General features: G+C 43.0%; 1 protein-coding gene across 3 annotated transcripts in view; it reads right to left on the reverse strand.

The window, feature by feature from the left end:
* XYLT1 (xylosyltransferase 1) overlaps positions 1–21441 on the reverse strand; it is a 202517-nt gene that overhangs the window by 32803 nt on the left and 148273 nt on the right. For all 3 annotated transcript variants that reach the window (XM_055708619.1, XM_055708618.1, XM_055708620.1), the window contains one exon: positions 10325–10405. In XM_055708619.1, the coding sequence (XP_055564594.1) occupies positions 10325–10405 (81 nt within the window). The remainder of the gene's footprint in view (positions 1–10324; positions 10406–21441) is intronic.

Below are 21441 nucleotides of genomic sequence, written 5' to 3' on the forward strand. Positions count from 1 at the left end.
CTTTTTTGAGCTAATAGCTTGGTCAAGCTGCATATGGAGTGAAATAAGACAATTCTTGGAAGCATGAGTGTTTTCACAACAAATCTCAGTCCTAAAACCCTACACAACAAGGTTACTAGAAGAAACCTCAATGGACTGTCCCCTCTTTCATCCTCCAGCAAGGCAGTGTAGCCCAACTGAAGAGCAGCAATGACTTTGGAGACTGGCAAAACAATGACCCTTTTGCTAATGCTTCTTGAAACCTCCCTAGAAACATCCTATCGGGGTTTAAATGCCAGTAACAACCCAAAGAAAGCAGGCATTCCTCAGAAGGCTCACCCTTCCTGGGCCCACCTCACACCCTCATAACACCTGAACGCAATAATGCGTTGGCACAGCAAATAACTTCATTTTATCTATGAAGCAATGATTTATACAAGAGGCTTTCAAGATACAGCTCCCCATTGGGCAGCTGCTTGCTATCTATGTTCCTTGGGAGCCGAGGGGACCAAGGATATTTTAGATCTGGTAGATCTAACTGATCCTGCCTGAGGTGGCAGTCGGTCACCCTTGCAAGCCTTGCCTGTGCTGCTGGCACACAGAGCTGAACCGCAACCCAAGTGGAAAAGGTGGATAAGGCTTTATTTTCCCTTTCAGACTCTCTTCTAGGATAATGGATGCTCCTAGCTATTCCAGCAACAGCAATTCTGGCACCCAGGGAGGCAAGAACTTACCCTGAGCATATTGGATATTGCCTGAGGGAAGGGAAAGGTGCTATTTCTATGCCGCGTAGCCCTGTTAAAGAAATCAAAAACCTTCAGACACTACAAATTGTCCACAAAGATTCTTGACTAGCCAGCCAACAATGCTGGCAGCAGCCACCTCTGAAAAGAAAAATAAAAGGATGGAGGGCAAAAGTATGACCCTACTGATTTGTTTCTAGTCTATGCTGTATTAGTTTTGGTTATGGTTGATGTAATACCAAAACAGTGCATTTGATGAAGGCACATCAAGCTTCAGAGAGAAATGAAATGCAAAAAATGGTGGGGGTTTCCTCAAGTCTTTCTCTCTTGGGTTTTACATGACACCTAGCATATAACTCCCAAATTAAAGTAGAAAAAATGGATTAGTAACAGCATGTCATTAATCTCAGTGAATGTGGAAAAATTCAGGTGCCCTGAACTTCCACTGAGCCTGGCACACCTCCGAGAACTGCCATACTTGCCCGGACAGTGACACACAACTGACCAAGGTATGGTTAGCCAAATACAACAGACACTGATGTCAGATGAAGACACTTGGCCTTTCTCCTGGTCTAAGATAACCAACAGAAAGAAAATAATGATGATAAGCGAATCAACCAGGAGAAAATAAAATTGAAGTAAGAAAAAACATGCCATTTTTCCTTATTTCATAGACCACCCCATCTGAGATATTTTATGCTTACCCTTAATGAATTTTAACTCTTCCTAAAAAGCCTCCAATTCTGAGCAGCCTGGATTACCCTTGCAGGTAAGCAGCAAGTATAGCACGACATGAATGCAGCAAGCATAGCACGACATGAATCATCTTGCCAGCTGAGCTCAGCGATGGGGCAGCGACATGCGTGAAAGGTGCCGTTTGCGCGCTGGCTATGTGTGGATGCAGCCTCAGGGGTTAACGGTTCCGCATGATTATTTTTATACATTAAAAATCCTCCTGCCTGCAGCATGTGGTCTGTCACACTGGGTAAAGATAGTTAACTGTCCAGACAGCTCATGATTGCAATCCAGCTTAGGGAACTCCTCTTACTTTGTAATGTATTTACATATTTATAAATACATTTCAGATGAGGCTCTAGGACTGTATAACACAGAAAGCATTTGTAAGATGTTTAGCACACGCTCCTACAACACAAATATAAACACAGCTCGGCTCTTGTTATGATATGTTATATCTACTAACAAATATCGTTGCACAGTTACTTAATACCAGCAGAAATGTCACAAATCTCACCCTTTTGGATAGCTTTCTCCAAGTGACACTGCCTGCCACAGCAACCCTGGGAGACCCCCACTCCTGAATGCTCAGGCTTACGCAGTATGTAAAACAGTTTGCTGTTTTCTTCTTTCCAAAGTTCATGAATGAATAAAACTTTCTTAAGTATCAGAGACTATCAGATTGCTACATGTTACTTATCACTAACAGGTTTTTGTCTGGAAGGAATATATTTTTTTAAGGTGAAAAGGTTTTTCTTAAATCTTTCCTGTTTCCAGCCCGTTGCCCAGAAAACCTCCTGTTGACATTTTGCTGTTAATCAGGTGCGCCTACCAGAACCTCATCATCATTACTCACAATACAAGAGGAAGAACTATGAATAAAAGTTAACAATACATCAGCGAAATAATTCACCACAAGTTGAAAGTCAACGTCAGAGCAAGGATCTGCAGAGCTGGTAGCTCCACTAGCACCACATCCATGTTCTCCTTAATACATGTGGACAACCTCTGCACGCCGCTTTGATGATCTGCTCCTCTTTTAACTCTCTTTAGACAAAAATTTGAAGAAGTCAGGCAATTTTCGTGGGAGAAGTCAGGAAAATATTTTTATGGATGAGAAATACCAGAGGCTCTTGCCAGCAGTGTTTCCACAGCCACCATGCAACACTGACCAGAATCAATCAGTTGGGGAGCATAAAACAATCATTTGCAATTTAGGTGTCCACGTAGAAAGCACAGAACAGTAATTTGACAATCTTGAGCATAACAGTCGCAACAAGTGATTTGTGAGCAATCTCTAGGCTACAATATATCTCCAAAACCCAGTCACTGAGTAATTCTTTGTAATAAGCAACTTCATAAAAGCCAGACCTGCATGGAGCATTCCCTGCCTGCTGCAGGCCAGAAATCCTGGCCGCCACTGACTATGTGATGGATTTCCAGTTGACTGTGCCGTAAGGCTGACTTCACCCCATTTCCATGAGGAACTATACTATGGAGGGTTATATAGCATTTAAAAAATCTGAAATAATTAACAGTTGGCTATCTGAGCACAATGTCTGCACTGTACCAGATAAACGCCTGTTTTTCTAAGATATGATCTCACAGTATGTTTCCCAAGACCTCTTTTTGTCATGCCAGAAGCCTCCAGGGCTGACCCCCTACTCCCGACATGGAGTTGAAGCTTGAGAAGGGGAACCACATCAAGAAGAGATAGCACCTACTCATCTGTCAACAGGGGGAAGGTCTCCCGGTATGACGGGCAGCACGCAGAACGCGCAGAATGCACAGTTCCTGCTGTTTCAAAAGGCTATGAAAGAACTCTCAGTATTAGTTAAAAACAACGGAAGAAAAGAGGGAGCGATAAAAATTGTAACCTGCTTTTCGGTGTGCTTAAACTGCAGCATCCTGAATGCAAATGTTATGAGGTCAAAAGCAGAATTCTTCTTACCCTTCTTTAATTCCTTTACTCTGTTTTACTATAAACACAATACTATTCTACCCCCCTAAGCTTTAATGCCAATGCACAAACAAACATCAGCAATATCCTAAAGAATTTCTCTCTGGACTGGATTTGCTATAGTGAGATCGGGCTTATTTCACATGCAAAAGCCAAACCCGTAAGTAAACACACATACTGAAGGGCTTTAGTAGCTTTGCCCACTGTGCTAAATGCTTGGAAGTTAATAAGGAACGCAGGGAAATCTTGCTTTTAAAATATGGTTAGTGTTTGTCGTTCCTACGCCCTACAGGAGAGAGGGCACCAGACCTGGTGGAGCAGCAGAGCACGGTGGGTATGTGACAGGGCGGCCAGCGCCGCACCATGGGGTCACCGGCTGCCCCTCGGCAAGGACAGCATGCCCCCCCCCCCCCCCCCCCCCCCCCGTGGGAGGGCAGGGACTGAATTCAGAACAGAAAACACAGGTGACAAGACCTCAAAATTAAGCCAGCCCTGACAGATGCAGTTAGCGACGTTTGTTCCTGCAGTCTGTGTGGGTCTCCAGGAGCTGGGCTGCAAAGAACCATGAGACCAAGCAGCTCTACTGCAAGGGCTTTCTGACGGTCCACGTTACCACAGTTGCTCCCAGTGCATGTTCAAAAAGTTTTATACTTGGTGTGCAACTAAATCTGGGGCAGACAACTGGTCTGCTGCCACAAACACTTGGACAATATAAGGTTAAGATCATTTACAGCGTAGCAAAAACGGAGCAGTATTTTAACTGGCTCTTGCAAGTTACAAGTCCACCTCAAAATTTTATCTTAAATATGGCCTTTCCCAATCAATGGCATCTTTATGGAAACCAAATGTCCATGGCATTTAGAGCATTCCACATGAGATGCTGTTAAAAGCCAATAGATACATTTTATCTGGTCATTATTCCATCTCTATATGGGCATAATTAGATTTTTCAAGCTTTATAGTAGGTGCCTCATACTCCACATAATTTGTTTCTGCTTTTTTCATATGTAATTTTCTCAGTATATCCATGTAACACTTTAGTCATATCACATCTTTCCATTATGTTTAGAAGAAATTCCTCAGGATTTTTTCTTCTTGTCCACCTTTTCCTAAGTGTTAACTTCCACTGGTTTAGAAAAAACTTACTTTCTATCTTCTGGAAATCTCTCTTTCAGAAGAAGTCTTAAAAAGCCTTAATGCTTCTCAATATTTTAATGTTGCAGGTCATGCAGCAAACTCTTCAAGCGTCCCAAAATAAATAAAAAAAACCCTCTCAAATTATTTTTAGTTGTAGGAAACTTGCAGAGTCTATTTTTTGCAGTAATGACTCTACTAGGAATTGTCTTGTTTTGACACCAGTTCCATACTCCTCATGAGTACAGGGCTCGAGGGGAACTTTTAAAGCCTTTCCTGTGGGTTTCTTTTCACCACTCTTCACTTACAATGTCTTTTAAGAAACACTGGAACAGCTTTTATAAAGACAAAAATTTAACGGCTTCCTCTTGCGATCCGGGAGGCCATAGCTCAAGTGCTTTTTTTTTTCTTTTTATATAGTACAAGCAAAACAGGGAGAAATCTGCAAATGCTCGTGTGCAGCATGTACCACGAATCCACCAGAGACTCAACGATATGAAACCTGACATTTTGCCATCTGTTTGTCTCCAATAAATGTCTTCTCTAGAAGATTTCTTGTCCTGTCTCCTCCTCCTCTTCCCAACACCCACAAGACCGAGCAGTCTCCAGCTGGGAATGCTGCTGGGCCTGAGTGACTGAGCTTGGACTGGCTGAGTGACAGCTAGTGCAGAGGACACCTGGGTGTCCACCACGACAGCACCTCACTGGGTGCTTCTACTGTGCTTAACGTCTCGGGGTTTGCATTCTAGGTGACTGGAGAAAGAAAAGGAAGCGGGGATTCAAACTCTCCAAGTGACTGAGGGCAAGTCTGAGTCACTTTCACACAGATTTTCAGGCTATCGACCTGTGGGTAAAACAGGGCCACAATATCCAACTTAAAAGGATGTTCCCTGCCATAATTATTTTATAAAATGTCTCAGGACCTTGGGTGAAAGGACAAAAATGTTATTATTTATACCACTAAAAATGAAGTGCGCAGCTCAGCGTTCTTAGACAGCAATCAGATTTCTGATTACTTTACCTCAGTTTTCACTTCCCTCCTAATTCCCACCCCACTCCATGAATTATGGCTACTTCAAACCTTCACACTTACTGCATCTTCCTGAACTGCTGGATGATCTTGCTTGTATACTCTATCAAGACCAGAAAACATCCTGCTTTGTCCCATGTCAAGACATATGTCCTTTTTTACTACATTTTCCTACTGTCTTCAAACTATTTTTGGCTTTCTTTGCACTGACAACTTAGCATTGCTCTCCAAAAGTGAGCAGAAATAAAAGCCCTACAAGGAGGCAAGTTGTCAAGCTGAAGCAGTAAAGGCTTTACGGCTCCCCTAACACTTAGCATAAAGCAACAAGGAACATTTGAAAGTTAGCTGTAAAATCTAAAACTTTTAAGTGCAGTCTCTTTGCACAGAAGATGCATCTTGCTATTTCAGTCGCTACAGTTCACAGGCAACCGTTGGGCCGAACTACTTACAGGCAAAGAATGGATCTTCTTAGTCCGTGTGCTTCAGAATACCGAAGCGTTTAAAAAAGTTAACAAAAAAAAAGTATGATCAAGGGAAATTTGAGCCAAATGAACCAGAACATGTTTTACACGAGCAGCAAGGTAGGCTGGGACTTAAGTGGTTAAACTACTCCAACAGCAGGGATGATATAGCAATTTTTTTTCCTAGTATTCGGGTACTCTGGGCAATTCACCACTGCAATAACAAAGTAGCATTTTCTGTGTGAACCATTTCCTAACCGATAGCCAAACCACCATCAACCCCGTGTACAGAATGCCAACAAACAGCACGTGCCACAGTGGAAAAAAGGCATGCCTGAAAAGGTGAAGAAACAGATCCGCATCAACAGAGCTGGGCTGACAGAGGTGGAGATTTTGGGAATGTGATCCAGCCCTTCGTGATTTAAGGTCTCTCCAGCCTCTGAGAACTGGGATGGGCTTGTGATGCTCCTTACTAAAAGCTGAACAGTTCAGCATTGCCTCTAGAAGTATCTGGAACCCAGAACCCAGAAAGAGGATGACACAACTGGGAAGAATAACATCAATGAGGAGAAAAAAGAGAAGAACTCAGATACATAAAAACTTTTAATGGCCTTTCCTTTAGCTGTTTGTATTCTGCCTATGAGCTCCAGGTTCCTCAAAGATGTCACAGCATCCAGCCTTCACAGCATATTTACACTGCTTCCCAAATGACTACTGCAGCAAGGTTTCTATAGAAAAACCCCCACTCTTTTTCCTGTCTGTCGTTGAAGGTGTCACTTTTGACTGTCTTTATATTTTATAATACATTAGCCAGGTGCTGCTCCTGCCAAAACCCCAAATCTTCCAGGTGTTCCAAATTGTAATAGCTTATACAACTACCAGGTTATTCTTTTGCTTTTAATAGTCTAAGACACTGAAAAGAGGAGAAAATGTGTTGCCCGCTAAGTACTATGTAACGACTCCAGCCACTGTATGCAATTTCATTTCATACATCCAGTTCTCTAAGGAAATAATGCCTCTCCAGCTGAGTTAAGGAGCCATTTTCACATCCATTCCCTCTTCTGAAGCCACTAGAGGAAAATCAGAGCGATGCACTTTTTAATGACTTTGGCATAACTAAAAGAAAACTTCACTCTATAAAAGGAAGCCTGTTTTCTCTCCTTATTTGGCAGTAAACCATGTACTGATTGTGAACATGGCTTGAATACAAAGTACATTGTAATTGAGCTGTATAAGCATTTCAGTTTGAAGATGGCACTTCTAATTTTTCTCGCCGTTGTATGATCGAAAAACTATGATGACTTAAAATTCAGAGCTTCCAGTTGTTCACAAAGCAGACTTTAAGAGTTGAAAAGCTTATCGCTTAGAAGCCATTATTCACCCACAAATTAAAATAAAAAGTACCAGCAAGGGTTGTACATTGCTTTCAAAGACATTTAAATGCTGAGCTCCTGTACTATTAGTTCAAATGTTTTGAGAAAAACACCTTGGAACAGCAAAATTATTATTGTACATGGGGTGACAGTCAGTCTAGTCCAGTGTCCTCTCCCTTATCATGGCTTCAACTAGCCATTTTAAATAAAAAATACTGTTCCGCTCTGTTTTGAGATAGGATGTCCCAAAGGAGTTTTCTCCTATTGCCCAACAACTTGGAAACTGGCCTGTGTCCTAAATCCTTTCCAAAAGCTGTCCTTTAGGGTTTTTTTTTCCCTTTAAATTTTTGTTGCCAAACCTTGAGGCTGTTGCTTCTCTTCCAGACCTTACTAAGCGCTTGGCTATACCATTCCCCCTACGGGATATTCCTTTTCCACAGGGCTGTGACAAGGCAAAGCAAATGGCAAACCTGAAAAAGTAACTGGAAAAATTAATAGAAAAAAATAAAATCATCTCTCCCTCTAAAATGAGCAAGTCACCAAGTTTGGCTGTGGGAGTTTGCCAAGCAAAGGTCACAGGAGGCTGGGAGAACGTTGTAAGGAGGCACCACTACCCGCCTCTCCTTCTGCTCCTCTGGGGATGCCAGCCGTGGGCGGCGGGACACCGGGTGACAGCCCAGGTGCGCCCGTGGTCTCGTCTCACCTGCCTGTGCTTATACAAGGTATTTCAGCCCAGAGGATTTCACCGTTTTAACCAGAGGGACACATCTCACCGGCATGACAACGGCTTACAGACCTCAGGCATAAAATCAAAGTCAATTGGGAACTGTGTGTCAGAGGGGCAGAGCAGAAGGTCCATCTACCGGTTTAGACAAGACTGAGTTACCGAAACACCAAAACTGAAAGACTGGGCTAGAGACCTTCACAAGATACAATTTCTCTCTCAGCAGGTGTGAGTAGAGCTGGAAATTCACCCACGATAGAAACAGAGGGCTAACTGCTTTTTGATCAGCTTTTGACACCAATGGAATTAAAAAAAAAATTACCAAACGGCAATATTACTCGGAGGCTTCTACAGCTGCTGGCTTGAGTCCTGTCTCTACAGCCATCTGGGCTATGCAGGAGGAGGGCAGTCACTCTGTCTCCCTGATAGAAATTGTGGGGAGCTGCCAAGGGGCGATGTGAAAGGCTCCATTCATCCAGTGGTCAGCACTGGAACCGCTTATGGTACTCAGGGACTACACAACCACAGCAGACAGGGGTGGCAAATCCGCCCTCATGTCCCACACTATGTTCCCTGATGCACAGAGAATGTATGGTAGAAATCCAGGAGAAAAAAAGAAAAACACGGTGACATGTTTTCATAGGCTAAAAGGTATTTAGTTGTTTATACAGTCAAAGGGAACCACTGAACTAATAAATGGGTTGTTATTCCTGCAAGGGGAGGACAAGTGGCACATTAGCTCATTTCATTATTAAATTAATACCAGATTAGTGTGTTTAATTGATCCAAACTGTTCTAACCCAGCTGAGGTTGGCGTGTTCAAACCAGCTTGACGCAGGCATGTCATAATTCATTAGTTATTTTCCTTAGCCAGCTCAGGGAATTTGAGAAGAATCAGGTGCACCAGAGGAGCAAAGAGACGTAAGAGACCGACTTCTTTTCCCTGGCTGTTTCTCTTCCATTTTCTACTTTAACCCTGCTGTCGATCACTATTGCCAGCTAGCGCTGAGCCTGCCAATCACCCTGACACTCCGCATTGCCTAAACCAGAGACTCTTCTGTGGAATCTGTTCACTTGGATTTAAGTATTATTCCTCACAGTATTATTTTTTACTACCTGCTGTAGAATTTCTGCATGCACAAGATGAATGCTCATGAAGACTTCATTTAAACAACAACATGACAGAATTGATAAATCTAGTGACAAGAGCAAGAGCAGGCAAGAAGCAAGAGACCTGTGTGTTATTCTACCCACCCACTGTGCTGAACATGCGACTCTGTGTGTCACATTCTCTGTGTACACAATCTGAACCCAACCTTACAGTACACTTGATATTTTCCAAAATAAAGAGAAGACCTGGTGACCCCAAGCACAATAAAACAGTATTTGTGGGTGCAAAGCCGCTGGGACTCAGCATATGGAGTTGTTGGAACTGTTGTAAGACCGCTGTTATGGTACAAAACTAGTGATAAAGAGGAAAAGCAAAACTATCAATAAAGAGGAAAAGAGGACCACTGCAATCAGACAGGAAAGTTCTTCCACCTGTAGAGTTTCTTTGACTATTTGGAAACACGGTGTTTGGTCACTGCTGCTCCCTCAAGCCACTAAGCTGGAAGTATTACGGATGTGCTGTGGGAAACACAGCACGTTCTCTTCTCCCTGGGACCCGCATGGGGTGCATGAAGAGGGATGTTGATTCAAGGACTTCAAAACTGTAGCAGAACATGACAACCCTCCAGCCACCGTCCTCACCCTCACTAGCCTGTGCAGGCTGGTCCAGGCTCCCACACCTTGCAGAGATGCTCTCGTTGCGCAAGGCTGTGCTGCAGACTCTGGCTGGTGCATGTCCTGGTCACCGGCGTGGCTGAGACTGACTCGGTCAGGGAAGTGCTGCTGTGTGCAGCAACTACCACTTGCTTCTGAAACATCGCTCTGTGCCAAGTCCCAGGAGGGCACAAGCGTCAGTCTGCTTAATGTCTCCCTCCCCACCCAAAGCATCTTTGCAAAACTGACTCTGGGGAAGAGGTATCCTGGACCAACAAACGAGTGTCCTCAGGGGAGGGTTTCCTCCTCATTCCACTCTCTTTCCTGAACTCTTCTTTACTCAGATAATACTGGAAAACCATCACTATGCAAAAAGTCTCAGTGCTCTGGTTAAAATAAGGTGAGGAAAGGGCCAGCTTACCTTGCATTGTCCCTCCCATGTGATTTCAAGAAGTTCATATCACGGTATCTGGACAGGAATGCTACTAGCTGGTCATTTGTCCTGCAAGAGAAAGAACAAGGGATGCACTGTGAAAACTACTATGTTTAGATTAATTTACATACTTCTTGTTCTCATTTGGGGACCATCAGCAGACTCTTTGATGGAGGCAGCTGCTGAAAAAACTTCCATCCTGCTGCTAAACTTCACTGCCTCCCTCTACTCAGGAAAGTGTATTTGGAAAGAAGTACAGCTTTATTAATTCTTAACAAATTTCATATCAACTCTTGGCAGATGTTTTAAGCATTGTAACAGAATATGTATTAAGTAATACTGCTCAGCACTTTTTAAGTATGAAAATCCGGCTGTGAGATGACTGCATTGATAGTCCCATTTTACATGCTTTGCTAGACCTTTCCTAGAGAATTTGGTTAAGTATCTATTGGCATTTTATTTGTTTTCATCCTTGTAATAGAGAAGAGGCCAAGGTTGGAAAGCATACAGCAAGAGAATTTGGATGTCAAAATGCCAATATAATTAATAGGAACAAAGGAATTTCGAAGGTTAATTCCAATTAGTGTGACTGGCAATCCAACACCAGTATTTTCAGATTTTCAGCTGACATGTCCAAGAATCTATTTACACTTGACAGCTTTTGTGGTCTGTTATTTCTTTAACAATGGAGCAAGCATGTTCTCTATAGGTCAGCATATTTAGGAAAACTGAATAAAACATATTAAAAAGGTCTTTACATCCTAAGTTGCATTCATAACCACATCATTATAGATACAAAACCATTTAAGCAATGGTTTGTAATGAAGTTCATGACAGAAAAACTAAAGATAAAGCAGCTGTCAATAGCACTGCACCTTGAAAACATTTCATTATTATAAGCCACAGAAAACCAAGTTAAACCAGAGTCCTGCACAAAACGTGTTTAACTCCTGGGGTCAGGCTGCAACAACTTGGAAATGCTGTCAGCCTAGTAAACTATCTTCATAATCTCATTGATTTTATCTGCACCAAATTAAGTATCTGCCTATCAACCAGCCGGAACAGCTAGGCTGTCGGAGCCTGAGACCCTCCTTCTATGCTCACTCATGTGAATTTTAATACCTCCTAGGGTCAGACTCTGCATCTCAATTTGGCAACCTCAGAAAACTGCTTTCTGTATAGTCAGCTGTGCAGATTTTCACATTTGCTGCTCCAGTGATTCTCCATCTTACTGGGATGAATAGGCATTTAGTGAATTTACTTAGCAATGCTTCCACATGAAATGGTTTCAATGGCTGACATCTTCGGGTGAGTTTCTAGGCAAAAGCTGGTAAGCAAAGTGATCTTTAGAAATATAACCAAGTTTGGAAGCACTTGAGCTTTAATTTCCTTACAGGATAAAAATCAAATCAACCAAAGTAATAATCCGCGCCACTCAATAAAACATCATCATTTCTAGATTGCTCACCAACCTGTATTTCACTACTCAGTAGTGCTCTAACAAGTGTATTTGTACTTGTGGCTGCCATACAAACTTTTCAAAGCTTCTCGCTTTTTAGATAATGCTTATAAAAGCCCACATGATGTTTAGCTCTCAAAATAATTAATAATTGACATTTTACCACTTCTAGAAAACATGGGTAGCATCTCGATCCTACTTAACAATACTCAAAAAAATATACAGAGTTTTACTCTTTGTCAATTAAGTATGCTTCTTTTCATGTGTTGACACCTTGGAAATAAACCATCACATTTCCATTTGGTAAAACTTTCTAGTTATTTGACATTTAGATTTATGCGGGCAACCAATTCTGTGCTCAGCATGGCAGCACACTGTATTTCTATTAAGCTTTCATTCAAACTGCTTCTTATGGCCCCAATATCATGAGGACGCTGTACATCACCTCCGAATTATTCTACCACATGACATTAAAAAGAAAATGAAAGGTACTCAACATGTCATAAATGCTAAAATCCTCCTCACCTTTCAGGAAACTGTCTTCAGGAGTATATTTCCTAAATGCCTCTGGCACAGATTGCTACCACACTTGTTCATGTACGTAGGGAGCAGAGTCTCCACGCCATCGCAGTGCCTCTGGCACCAGCTATTTACAATGCCTCTGGCGCTCCTTCTGAGAAACTCTAAAGACATGGGGCTATTTATTCTCTAAGTAAGACAATGGAAAGCTGAGATTTTCAGCTCAAGACATCACTGGGAGCAACATCAACCCCATGCTGCCAAATTAAATTCCGCTATAGCTTCACAAATTTCAGGGACAATTCACTGAGCATAAATCTGGCACAGTCTTGTACCCACCATCGTGGTGTAATAGAAAGTAACAAACGCAACATACCCTTCCCAAGAAGGATATAAAAAAGTCATGGAGATGGGAAGAGTAGTTCATGCTACTGACTAAAAGACGCTAATGTACACATCAGTTTCCCCAGTGCATAACGCAGCACGAATACAGATCGAGGAAAAAGCCTTTCCACAATTGGTGCGTGAGGCCGTGGCCAATGGATGCATCCACACAGCTCCCACTTTTATTTCCTTTTGTTATTAAACTCACTCGGAGGGCAAGGTAGCAGGGAGAAGGATTAACCAGCTGGTTACCTGTGCCATTAGCAGGGAGGGGGGACGATGCCAGAGTACAGAGAGAAAACGTGCAGTGTTCGACGGTGCAGCATGTGGAGAGAAATGAGAAACTAATTCAAAGTGTGAAGAAAGCTCGTGCATGTGGGAGGGCTTCCATGGGAAGATGACAAGTGAACATGACTGATGGGGAAACAAAGCATTGTTGACTCCATCGATGTAGATCTGGTGTTAAGCAAGGGCAGGTCTGCCACCTGGGATGGTGGTGTCCATCTCCACCAGAATTTTAGTGAGGTCGCCTCAAATAAGATGCTGCTGCTCCCCTCCTGCAGCAAGGGTGGACGGAGGTGGCATGGTGGGATGCCGCTCAGCAAAACCCAGCCAAGCCTCCCGGGGGGTCAGGCTCAAAGGATGGGAGCACTTGGCTGGGCAGGTGGGGGGGCTCCAGAGGCTGCAAAAGCAGCTCCAGGGCTGACAGTGACTCAACCCTTGGCACTGCTCAACCTGGGGATGTGGCTGAGCCCTTGGGCTGGGGCTCAGCCTGGGGTTAGTGTCAAGATTAGAGTTAGAGGTCAAAGGAAGCGAAAGGTGAGTCCTATAGCAAGACGGGAACTGAGAAGATATTGCCAAAGCAAAGCACGGTCTGCCACCAGGGTTTTCTCATGAGCAGTCCCTGGCCTGGGACTCAGGTGTCCCAGGGTGTGAGCAGGCACTCAGTAAGCACATATATATGCTGATCATTGCAGTAATTTCAGAATATACCGTATACACTGGGGACTGAAAAGGAAAACTGGAAAGAGAAACACTGGCTTTGTGTTTGCATTGTCTGAACATGCTGGCAGGCCTGCCCGGGAAGTGGTACGAGTGCATCCCTGCTCGCAACCACGGCTGACCACTGCGGAGGACAAAAGGCAGTGCTGGGCTTGCTGGTTTTAAGCAGCCCTCCAAGCCTTGGTGACTAATCCAAGCAAAGAGCGGAGATCCCCTTAGTTTACAGCTGTGAAAATAAATTAAGAAAGTCTGGAGAATCTGAGAAAAGGAAAACAAGCAATTGTTACTTTTGGAAGACAGTGAAGGCTAACATTAATGTCCTTGATTCGGCAAGGTACTTTAAGGCATGGGCAACTCGAAGGATGTACGGAATAGCAGTCACTTCAATGGGACTATTCATACGTCAAAACTTATACAATTGCATAACAATTTGGCTAAGTTCAATCAGAAGTTCAGATACTTTTGGCAGCACACAGGTATGGATGATTCTGTATAGGAATCAGATGAAGGAAAGAGTAACTGCTCTGCTGGATTCTGGGGTTGGACTGACATTTTGGTACCGCGTGAGCTGCCCCGTGTGCCGAGAGCCCGGTGCCCTGCTCCAGTGGGGTATTTCAGACATGCTGTTGTTGGTCCGCCTGCCCCAGTATAGACTCAGCCTGGACTGGAAACTGGCGGGTTGCCTGGGCACAGAGCAGGCTGCAGCTCTGCACACAGACAAGTCCCTGCTGATTCAAACCGGGAGCAGTGACAGTAAGAAAAACTTCCAGGGCACCACAAATTGCTGCAATGCAAAAAGCCACAGATTTAATTGAAACCCAGCCCAAGCTTCAGAGCCCACCCACAACGATGCTGCGGCAGAAGCAGTGGTGCCAAAAATCTCTTCTGGTTTCTTTTCTGCTTCAGTGGGTAAGGTCACAGGTGGGAAGGTTCAGCTTGCCCTCTGCTTCAAGTGAACCCACCAGTGAGTTCTTCAAAATACGTCCTCATTTCAGGTAAATCCCCATGGGGGGTTATAAACTCCTTCCTTTATCAAGTATTTATCTTATATTGTCCCAACTTAAAAGTCTGTCATGAACTTATGCTGCATTACATGCACAAGCATGGGCTAGGGACAGCTGCTAAGCTGAATCCAGACTAAATTCCATTTTTAATCATTATTTTCTGGCATTATTTTGTTTTCTTCTCTTTTCCTGTGTGTCTGCTCTTACATGCAAGCAGCAGCACTGAGAAGCCGATTGTGCTACCCCTTCCAGGCAGCTGTAACTCACTTTAATCACAAATGTGGTTACGTGTAAATTACAATGTTGGAATATGAAAAGCTAGAGCAGGACAATTAAAATGTGGCTTTAAATTTGTTTACAACGGACTCGCTCAGTTCTGGTTCCACACTTCTCCAGAAGCAAAGGGCAAAGCCTGCTGGAAGCAACAGTATCTTGGCTTCTTAGCAGTTTCCCTCCCCAAGCACTAATCTGATTTGAATGTAATTTTTGCCTTTAGTGCTTTTGTCACTATTGTAATCTTAATGTGTGGAAGAGTTTTTTTCTTATGCATTTTCTAATCATTCAGGAAAAAAATTAACTTCTTATTGCTACATGCATGGGACAAAAGAAGTTTTTTGTTACCCTGCCTACTGACACACTCCCAGCAAAAGAAATGTCAGTGTGCCTAGGTTGTGGCAATGCACAGTACTGGTCACAGTAAGTAATTGCTGCGTTAAACGTGATATTATCGAGATGACAGGCAACAGCAGGGCTGGAGCTTCAACAAGCTGCCCAATTTTTCCCTAGCAAACCATCCCACTGCATTCAGGTAAGTGCATAATTGTTGTTAGCTGCAGCAACCACCAACCACCAGACCTTGCAACCGAGTACAAATCACTCCCAGTCCTTGCAACTGAGTACAAACTGGCACCTACAGTCTTGCTGACAACCCTTCTGCAGCCACAGCTCTGAGACTTTTTTTACGTATTTACCATATTTTGCAAAGACAATGGCTGCATTCCCTAGGAGAACAATACTGAAGTGCTGAACTGAAACAGTTGCATTGCAGTGACTGCGAGGATGCTGTGCTGGGACACCAGCAGCTGGGGTCTGAGGCCAGATCCTGAGTTCAGGCAGCAGGTCTCGACAAACGCAGATACATGTGCCTCCTCGCTTGCTTTCGGTGCAATTCAAACAGCCCAGGTTAGTACAGAACAACATGCCACTTGGGAGGAGTGGGCACACTGAAAATGGGTGAAATCATTAATCACAATTAATTTAGTGTTATCGAAAGGCAAGCCTGCTAGCTGCTGCACAAAACTATACTGCAACAAAGAGGGGTGTGAGCACAGGGAGGGGGTTAGCCACTGCCAGGGTGAGCAGTGGTGTCAGCAAACACAGCGGTAGCTCTGCCATAGCGTGGGGTGCTGGAGAGGTAGGCAAGTATCACGAAAACAGCTGAACAGACAAAAAATCCCAGAGTAACAAACATAAAGGGGAAAGTGTTTGGGAGAGTAGGGCAAGGAGGCTAACGTGGTTTGAAGCAGCAATGAAGGGCCTCGGAAGGAAGGACAGTGAAGGCGAATACATAGTCAGAAGAGGTAAAGTCAAAACTGCTGCACGTTCTTTCAGTGCCCAAAGCTTTGGTACATCCACCCACACCCGCCTGACTCCTCTCCACAGTTTCCTTTCCCAGGATCACTGTGACTGTGAGAAGACACAGCCCTGCAGGGCCCAGACACACAGCAACCCTAACAGCTCTCTGCCAAGAAACTATTTCCAGAAGGTCCCTAGAGAAGAAAAAAAATGTTGGAGAAGAAAACTGGAATTATGGGGCAAACTCAATCTGCTCAGTGTTAAGCATGACATTACCCCATGGTTAAACATGCAGATGTGCACACAAAAGCCTGAAAGTGGAAGAGCTGAATGCCTTTGATTTTGCTACCTTCTATGCAATAAATCCTAATAATCATGATTAAGCTCACTGATTTCAATAAATGATTAATTTAAACTTACTTAATACATTAATGTAAATTATTAGGACATGCCATTGCTGCCAAGAGCCCTCTGGCAGGACACTTTATTCTCTGACTATTCCTGACCTGGGGCATCCCACTCTGCTGCCCTCTCCCCTTCTGCAAGGAGTGAGTGCTCAGAGCAGCATCCCTGCATCCCTGCCTGGTACAGAGAGGGGGACAAGGAGAGCAATCTAGGAAGGAGACAGGGAAGAAATATTGCTAATTCCCACCTACACCTGTGTCGCATCCAGTCCACTCCAAAAGCTTCACCTCTGTGTCTGCTGAGGACCGGGCAGTGAAGCTGCGTGGGATCTTCCTACACCAGTAAGGGACCCTGATCCATACTGGCCCTTCCACCACGCCAGCTAGCAGACGTGTGGGTGTGTGCACACTGTGCACAGAACAGTGGAATGATTCAGCAGAAAAAACCCAAAAACCTACAAGACCTCTTCCTGAAGGAAATGCTGACAGCAAGATAATCAACCATGTAACTGCCGCACAATACAGCAAAACCCCTCTCATTGCAGGGTCAGCTTTCGGACCCTGGATATGCAGCTGGACCCTCTCACCGATGCTCCCCAACAGCAGCTTAGTGCGAGGGAAGGCTCAGAGAAGCCTGACTCTGGCTATAGCAAGAAAAAAACCTCTACCATCTAAATAAAAATGCAGAGAAAGGGGAAGACTATATTTAGCCTTTGCTATCTATCACAGAACAAATATTAGCATGGCAGGCATTTCTCAGGGAAGCCGATTCCCCTAACAGCAGTCATTTCTAAAATGTACCATAAAAATGAGAACGACAGATAGGATTTCAGAGGGCATCTCCACCTGGAAGGCTCCAGGTGACTGTTAACACCTCTGCTTTTACAACAGCTTTGTCTTAAATGGTTTGTTTTGTCTTTCAAGTCAGGTTTAACAGAGGAACAAGATAATGGGAGAAAACTATTGCCTTAGCAGCTCAGCTTGCTGGAATACTTGAGAGATTATAGAGTTCTGCTCCAGCAACAGCGCTGCCATCTGGGCTGGGAAGTCGCACCCGTGTATTTCAGAGCATCAGCTTTCTGCATTTTGATGCTCCAGGCACTGATCAGTCATCATACAGGATGCAGTATGCTCAGTGCAGCACTGTCAGTGTTGTATGACTCTCAAGACATTTTATTAGTAATACAATGATCTTTGCTGTACTTTCAATTATTGCTTTCCATTCAACCACTGTTTCCTATGGAAAAGAAAAGAACTAACATAGTGACAAAAGAGTGAGTGTCTTCTTTAAATGTCACACTTCTGAATAAACCTCTTCCTAGCGAGAGTACGTAAATCCTTGGGTACAAAGGAGATCCACTGAGAGAAAGAGAATATACTCCATCCTCTGCTTCCTGAGCCACTCCACAACCTATTTTCTATAAATTCAAGGCTTCAGATGGCATTCATAAAATAAATAAATAAGCCCATTGCTGACAAGCAGCAGCACATGCTTAAATGAAAATCCTAAAGAGACCATATAAGAGAATTCCACCAAGGATTACTGAACAAATGTGATTAAAACTACCTACAGTTCTGGACTGCAGCCAAAACGCTGCCAGCAGTATTTGATATGTAAATGCTTAAAACATTTGCTATGTGCACAGCCGTTGATGCAAAGCCTCTATAGAGAGTTTCTTCATCTAATTAGATATTGGTTTAGCAAACTTTGGAGTTTATAAAAACCCTCAACATCTCATTATTCTTTTAAAATAGAATATTCATTTGTTTGGACTGTTTTCCAGCTATATCCCATGAAACCCTGAAACGCCTTTGGCTAATGAAAAAATCTAGCCCTGTATCAGCTAATAAACCCTACAGATTTTTTGAATACAAAATACTCACCACATGCACTCATTAAAACTTTTAATGTGTTGCATTTGACTTTCTGTAGCTATTTGCTAGGCATAAAGTAATCTACTCTATTTCCAATTATTTTATAGTTCAGTTTCAACACAAGCATTTAAATTACCCAGGACCTTATCCAACACAGCACAGTATAGCGCAGTCACCGTGTCTCCCATCGGTAAAGCACTTAACAGCATGTGCTTAGCTGTAGCACACTTGTAACTCTTCTGAAATGATGCAGCTTTCACATTATATTCTCATGAATTACTTTATGGGTAAGGGTCTACATGTCCATGTGTTAGGAAGCAGCACGAGCGATATAAGAGCTGAGAGCCGTCCTTTAACTCATATCAGGTCTCTTAGGCACACAAGCACACTTAACTAAGGAGCCCTTTCCAGGGAGGTCAATCCAGTTGTACTTCAGTTTGTCCATCTCCACCACAAATACATCACACAACTCATTGATGGTTTGAGATTTAACTCACTCACATTTATAAAACATTTGAAAAAAAATCCCCTCAGTCCCAGGAGTACCTCTGAACTGATCTTAGGAACTCACCTGCCTGTGACAATGACATTTTCTGAGCATACCTACTGCTGTGATAAAAAGTAAAGAAATAAGAAAAACGCTATCCTATAATACCATGTCATATGGAGGTCTTTTGCCCAATTTTAAAGCAACCTAGATATTTTACAGTAAAATTAGAAATGCATTATTTGAAGCAGTTTTCCTTTCATAAATCTAGTTTTATGCAATTGCTAAGCCTAGATTATACATCTGCTTATCAATAATGAATGCACTGAAAAAACACTTGAACAACAAAAGCTTCCAAAGCTCCTTCCAAATATGCAACTGCACAGAACCTGGTACACATGAAAATAATCAAAGAAAATCAGCTACATGCAGGATGAATCAGTCCCTAAATAACCCGGGTTTAATGCATTCAACTCAGAGGCATTTTTCGAGAAACGAAGGAAATGTTTCATCCTGATTTGTTAAACAATTTTCTATTTATTTCTCTATTTAAGTTTATGAATGATCAGCACATCACCACTAGTATTGGTTCTTTTTTTTATCTTGCTATCCCAGAGCCTGAGTGCCTGACAGATAACCTTTGCTAAAAAGGCCTGTAATTGCCTATTTCCAACAAATATTTTTAAGTGAAGGCAGAGATGTGTGTCTAACTTAGATAAGGACTAGAAAACTTGTTAAAGATATATATTGTAGTAAAGCAAAATTCCTTTCCTGCTACATTCACAAGAGATGTCAATTTAGCTGAACTGCATGTATGGAAGCAAGCTCATTTTTATCTGTGCTGGCAAACACTGTTTATCAAGCCTTGCTGGCATTCCTGTTATTCACACTTGGAAATTAAAGCAAAGCAGACTGGTGAAGAGGAAATACAGCAATATGGGGTTTAGACACTTCAAACTAAACCCCGATCCAAAACGCCTAGCATTTTTAGATAATAGCCCAAAGTTTTGATGCTTACTCAGCATTATCTCAGCTCCAAACATGAGCTGGTTCTCCTGAACTAAGACACCAACCTTGAGTAAGCAGATTTCCTTTTGGCATTGGTGCATTTCATGTTCACAAGCAGAAGTTTCTGTTCATGGGCATAAAAAGAGAAAAAGTTGTGAAAGTTATTTAAGAGAGAGAGCTGCCACGCTTGCCTGCTCCCTACTTCAGTGTCTGTCTGCCTGGAGTACGAACAATTTGGCTAGCCATATTTTAGTCTGTTTATCTTGGCTCTGGCACATAATTTTTTTCAAGCCTTTTTTGGCTTTTGATCCCAACCAACACAAATGTGCAAACTGAGAAAAAAATAGCCCAACGTACAACCTTCTATTTTAATTTTTGTTCTCTGGTAAAGTCATTAATAAAGTTAAATATTATCACCCTGCTGTGGTGAACAGGCATGGATGGAATAAGCTATATAGGTGTTTTGGGTCTCTTTTGCCTTTGCAGACAGGATGCAAGATCCTCCAGCAGCAGAGTGAAAGGTGTCTGGCTGGCCGAAGGGGATGCTCCTAGAGGGGCAAGCTGCTGCTCCGGAGCTGGGCCGGGCCCCTCGACACCAGCGACGCAGCTCAGCTGAACCCGCGCTCCCCTGAGCAGCATAATCAATTACTTGTTCTCGTCCACTGTTGCTCTGCATTCTACACGGCAGACTCTCAGAAGACAAGGCAACAACAGTCATCACTTTGGTTCAAAACGAATTCTTCCCAAATCAAGGATACAAAGGGAGGAGAAGCATCAGTGCGAGCAGGGGCAGGTGAGCAAAGAACGTGATGGGAAACTCGTCACACGCGGCCAGATGGGTTCAGACAAAGTACAGCAAGGCCGGTGTTCCTAGTCACTTCAGCTGACCTTCCGCTAACAGCTGCCATTAACACTTTAGTCAGCAACTTTCCAAGGCAAGTGAGGTTAGGATAAATGGAAAAAATTGTGATTTTTATGATAAAACTGTACCAGTTAGTGAGTGACATCAATGAGTCCAAGTCTGAACATTTTTAACCTTTTTCTATTAAGACTGTATGAAGTGATTGAATGCAGAGTGTGAAGCTAATGAACACGTGCTATCTGCTGGTAATTCGGCACGGAAAGGCTATTGCAATATTATACTGCCAAAGGTCTATCATATTTTACATTTCCATCTCTAAGGAAGTTGAGTGTTGACGTAAATGATCATTTTGATAGACAGTGAGCAGGAAGCAGCAGCGTACCTGAATAGGTTAGCTACACAGCTTTAAGCCACATTGCTATTTACATTGAGATGCAGGTTTAAAAAGGATTCATGCCCAGAATGTCTAAATTTAATGATGTTATTTACTTAATTTTAACCCTACAAGGAAAAAAAAAATGTCTTG

This window comes from Falco cherrug, chromosome 4 (genome assembly GCF_023634085.1).
Source record: "Falco cherrug isolate bFalChe1 chromosome 4, bFalChe1.pri, whole genome shotgun sequence".
NCBI lineage: Eukaryota > Metazoa > Chordata > Aves > Falconiformes > Falconidae > Falco > Falco cherrug.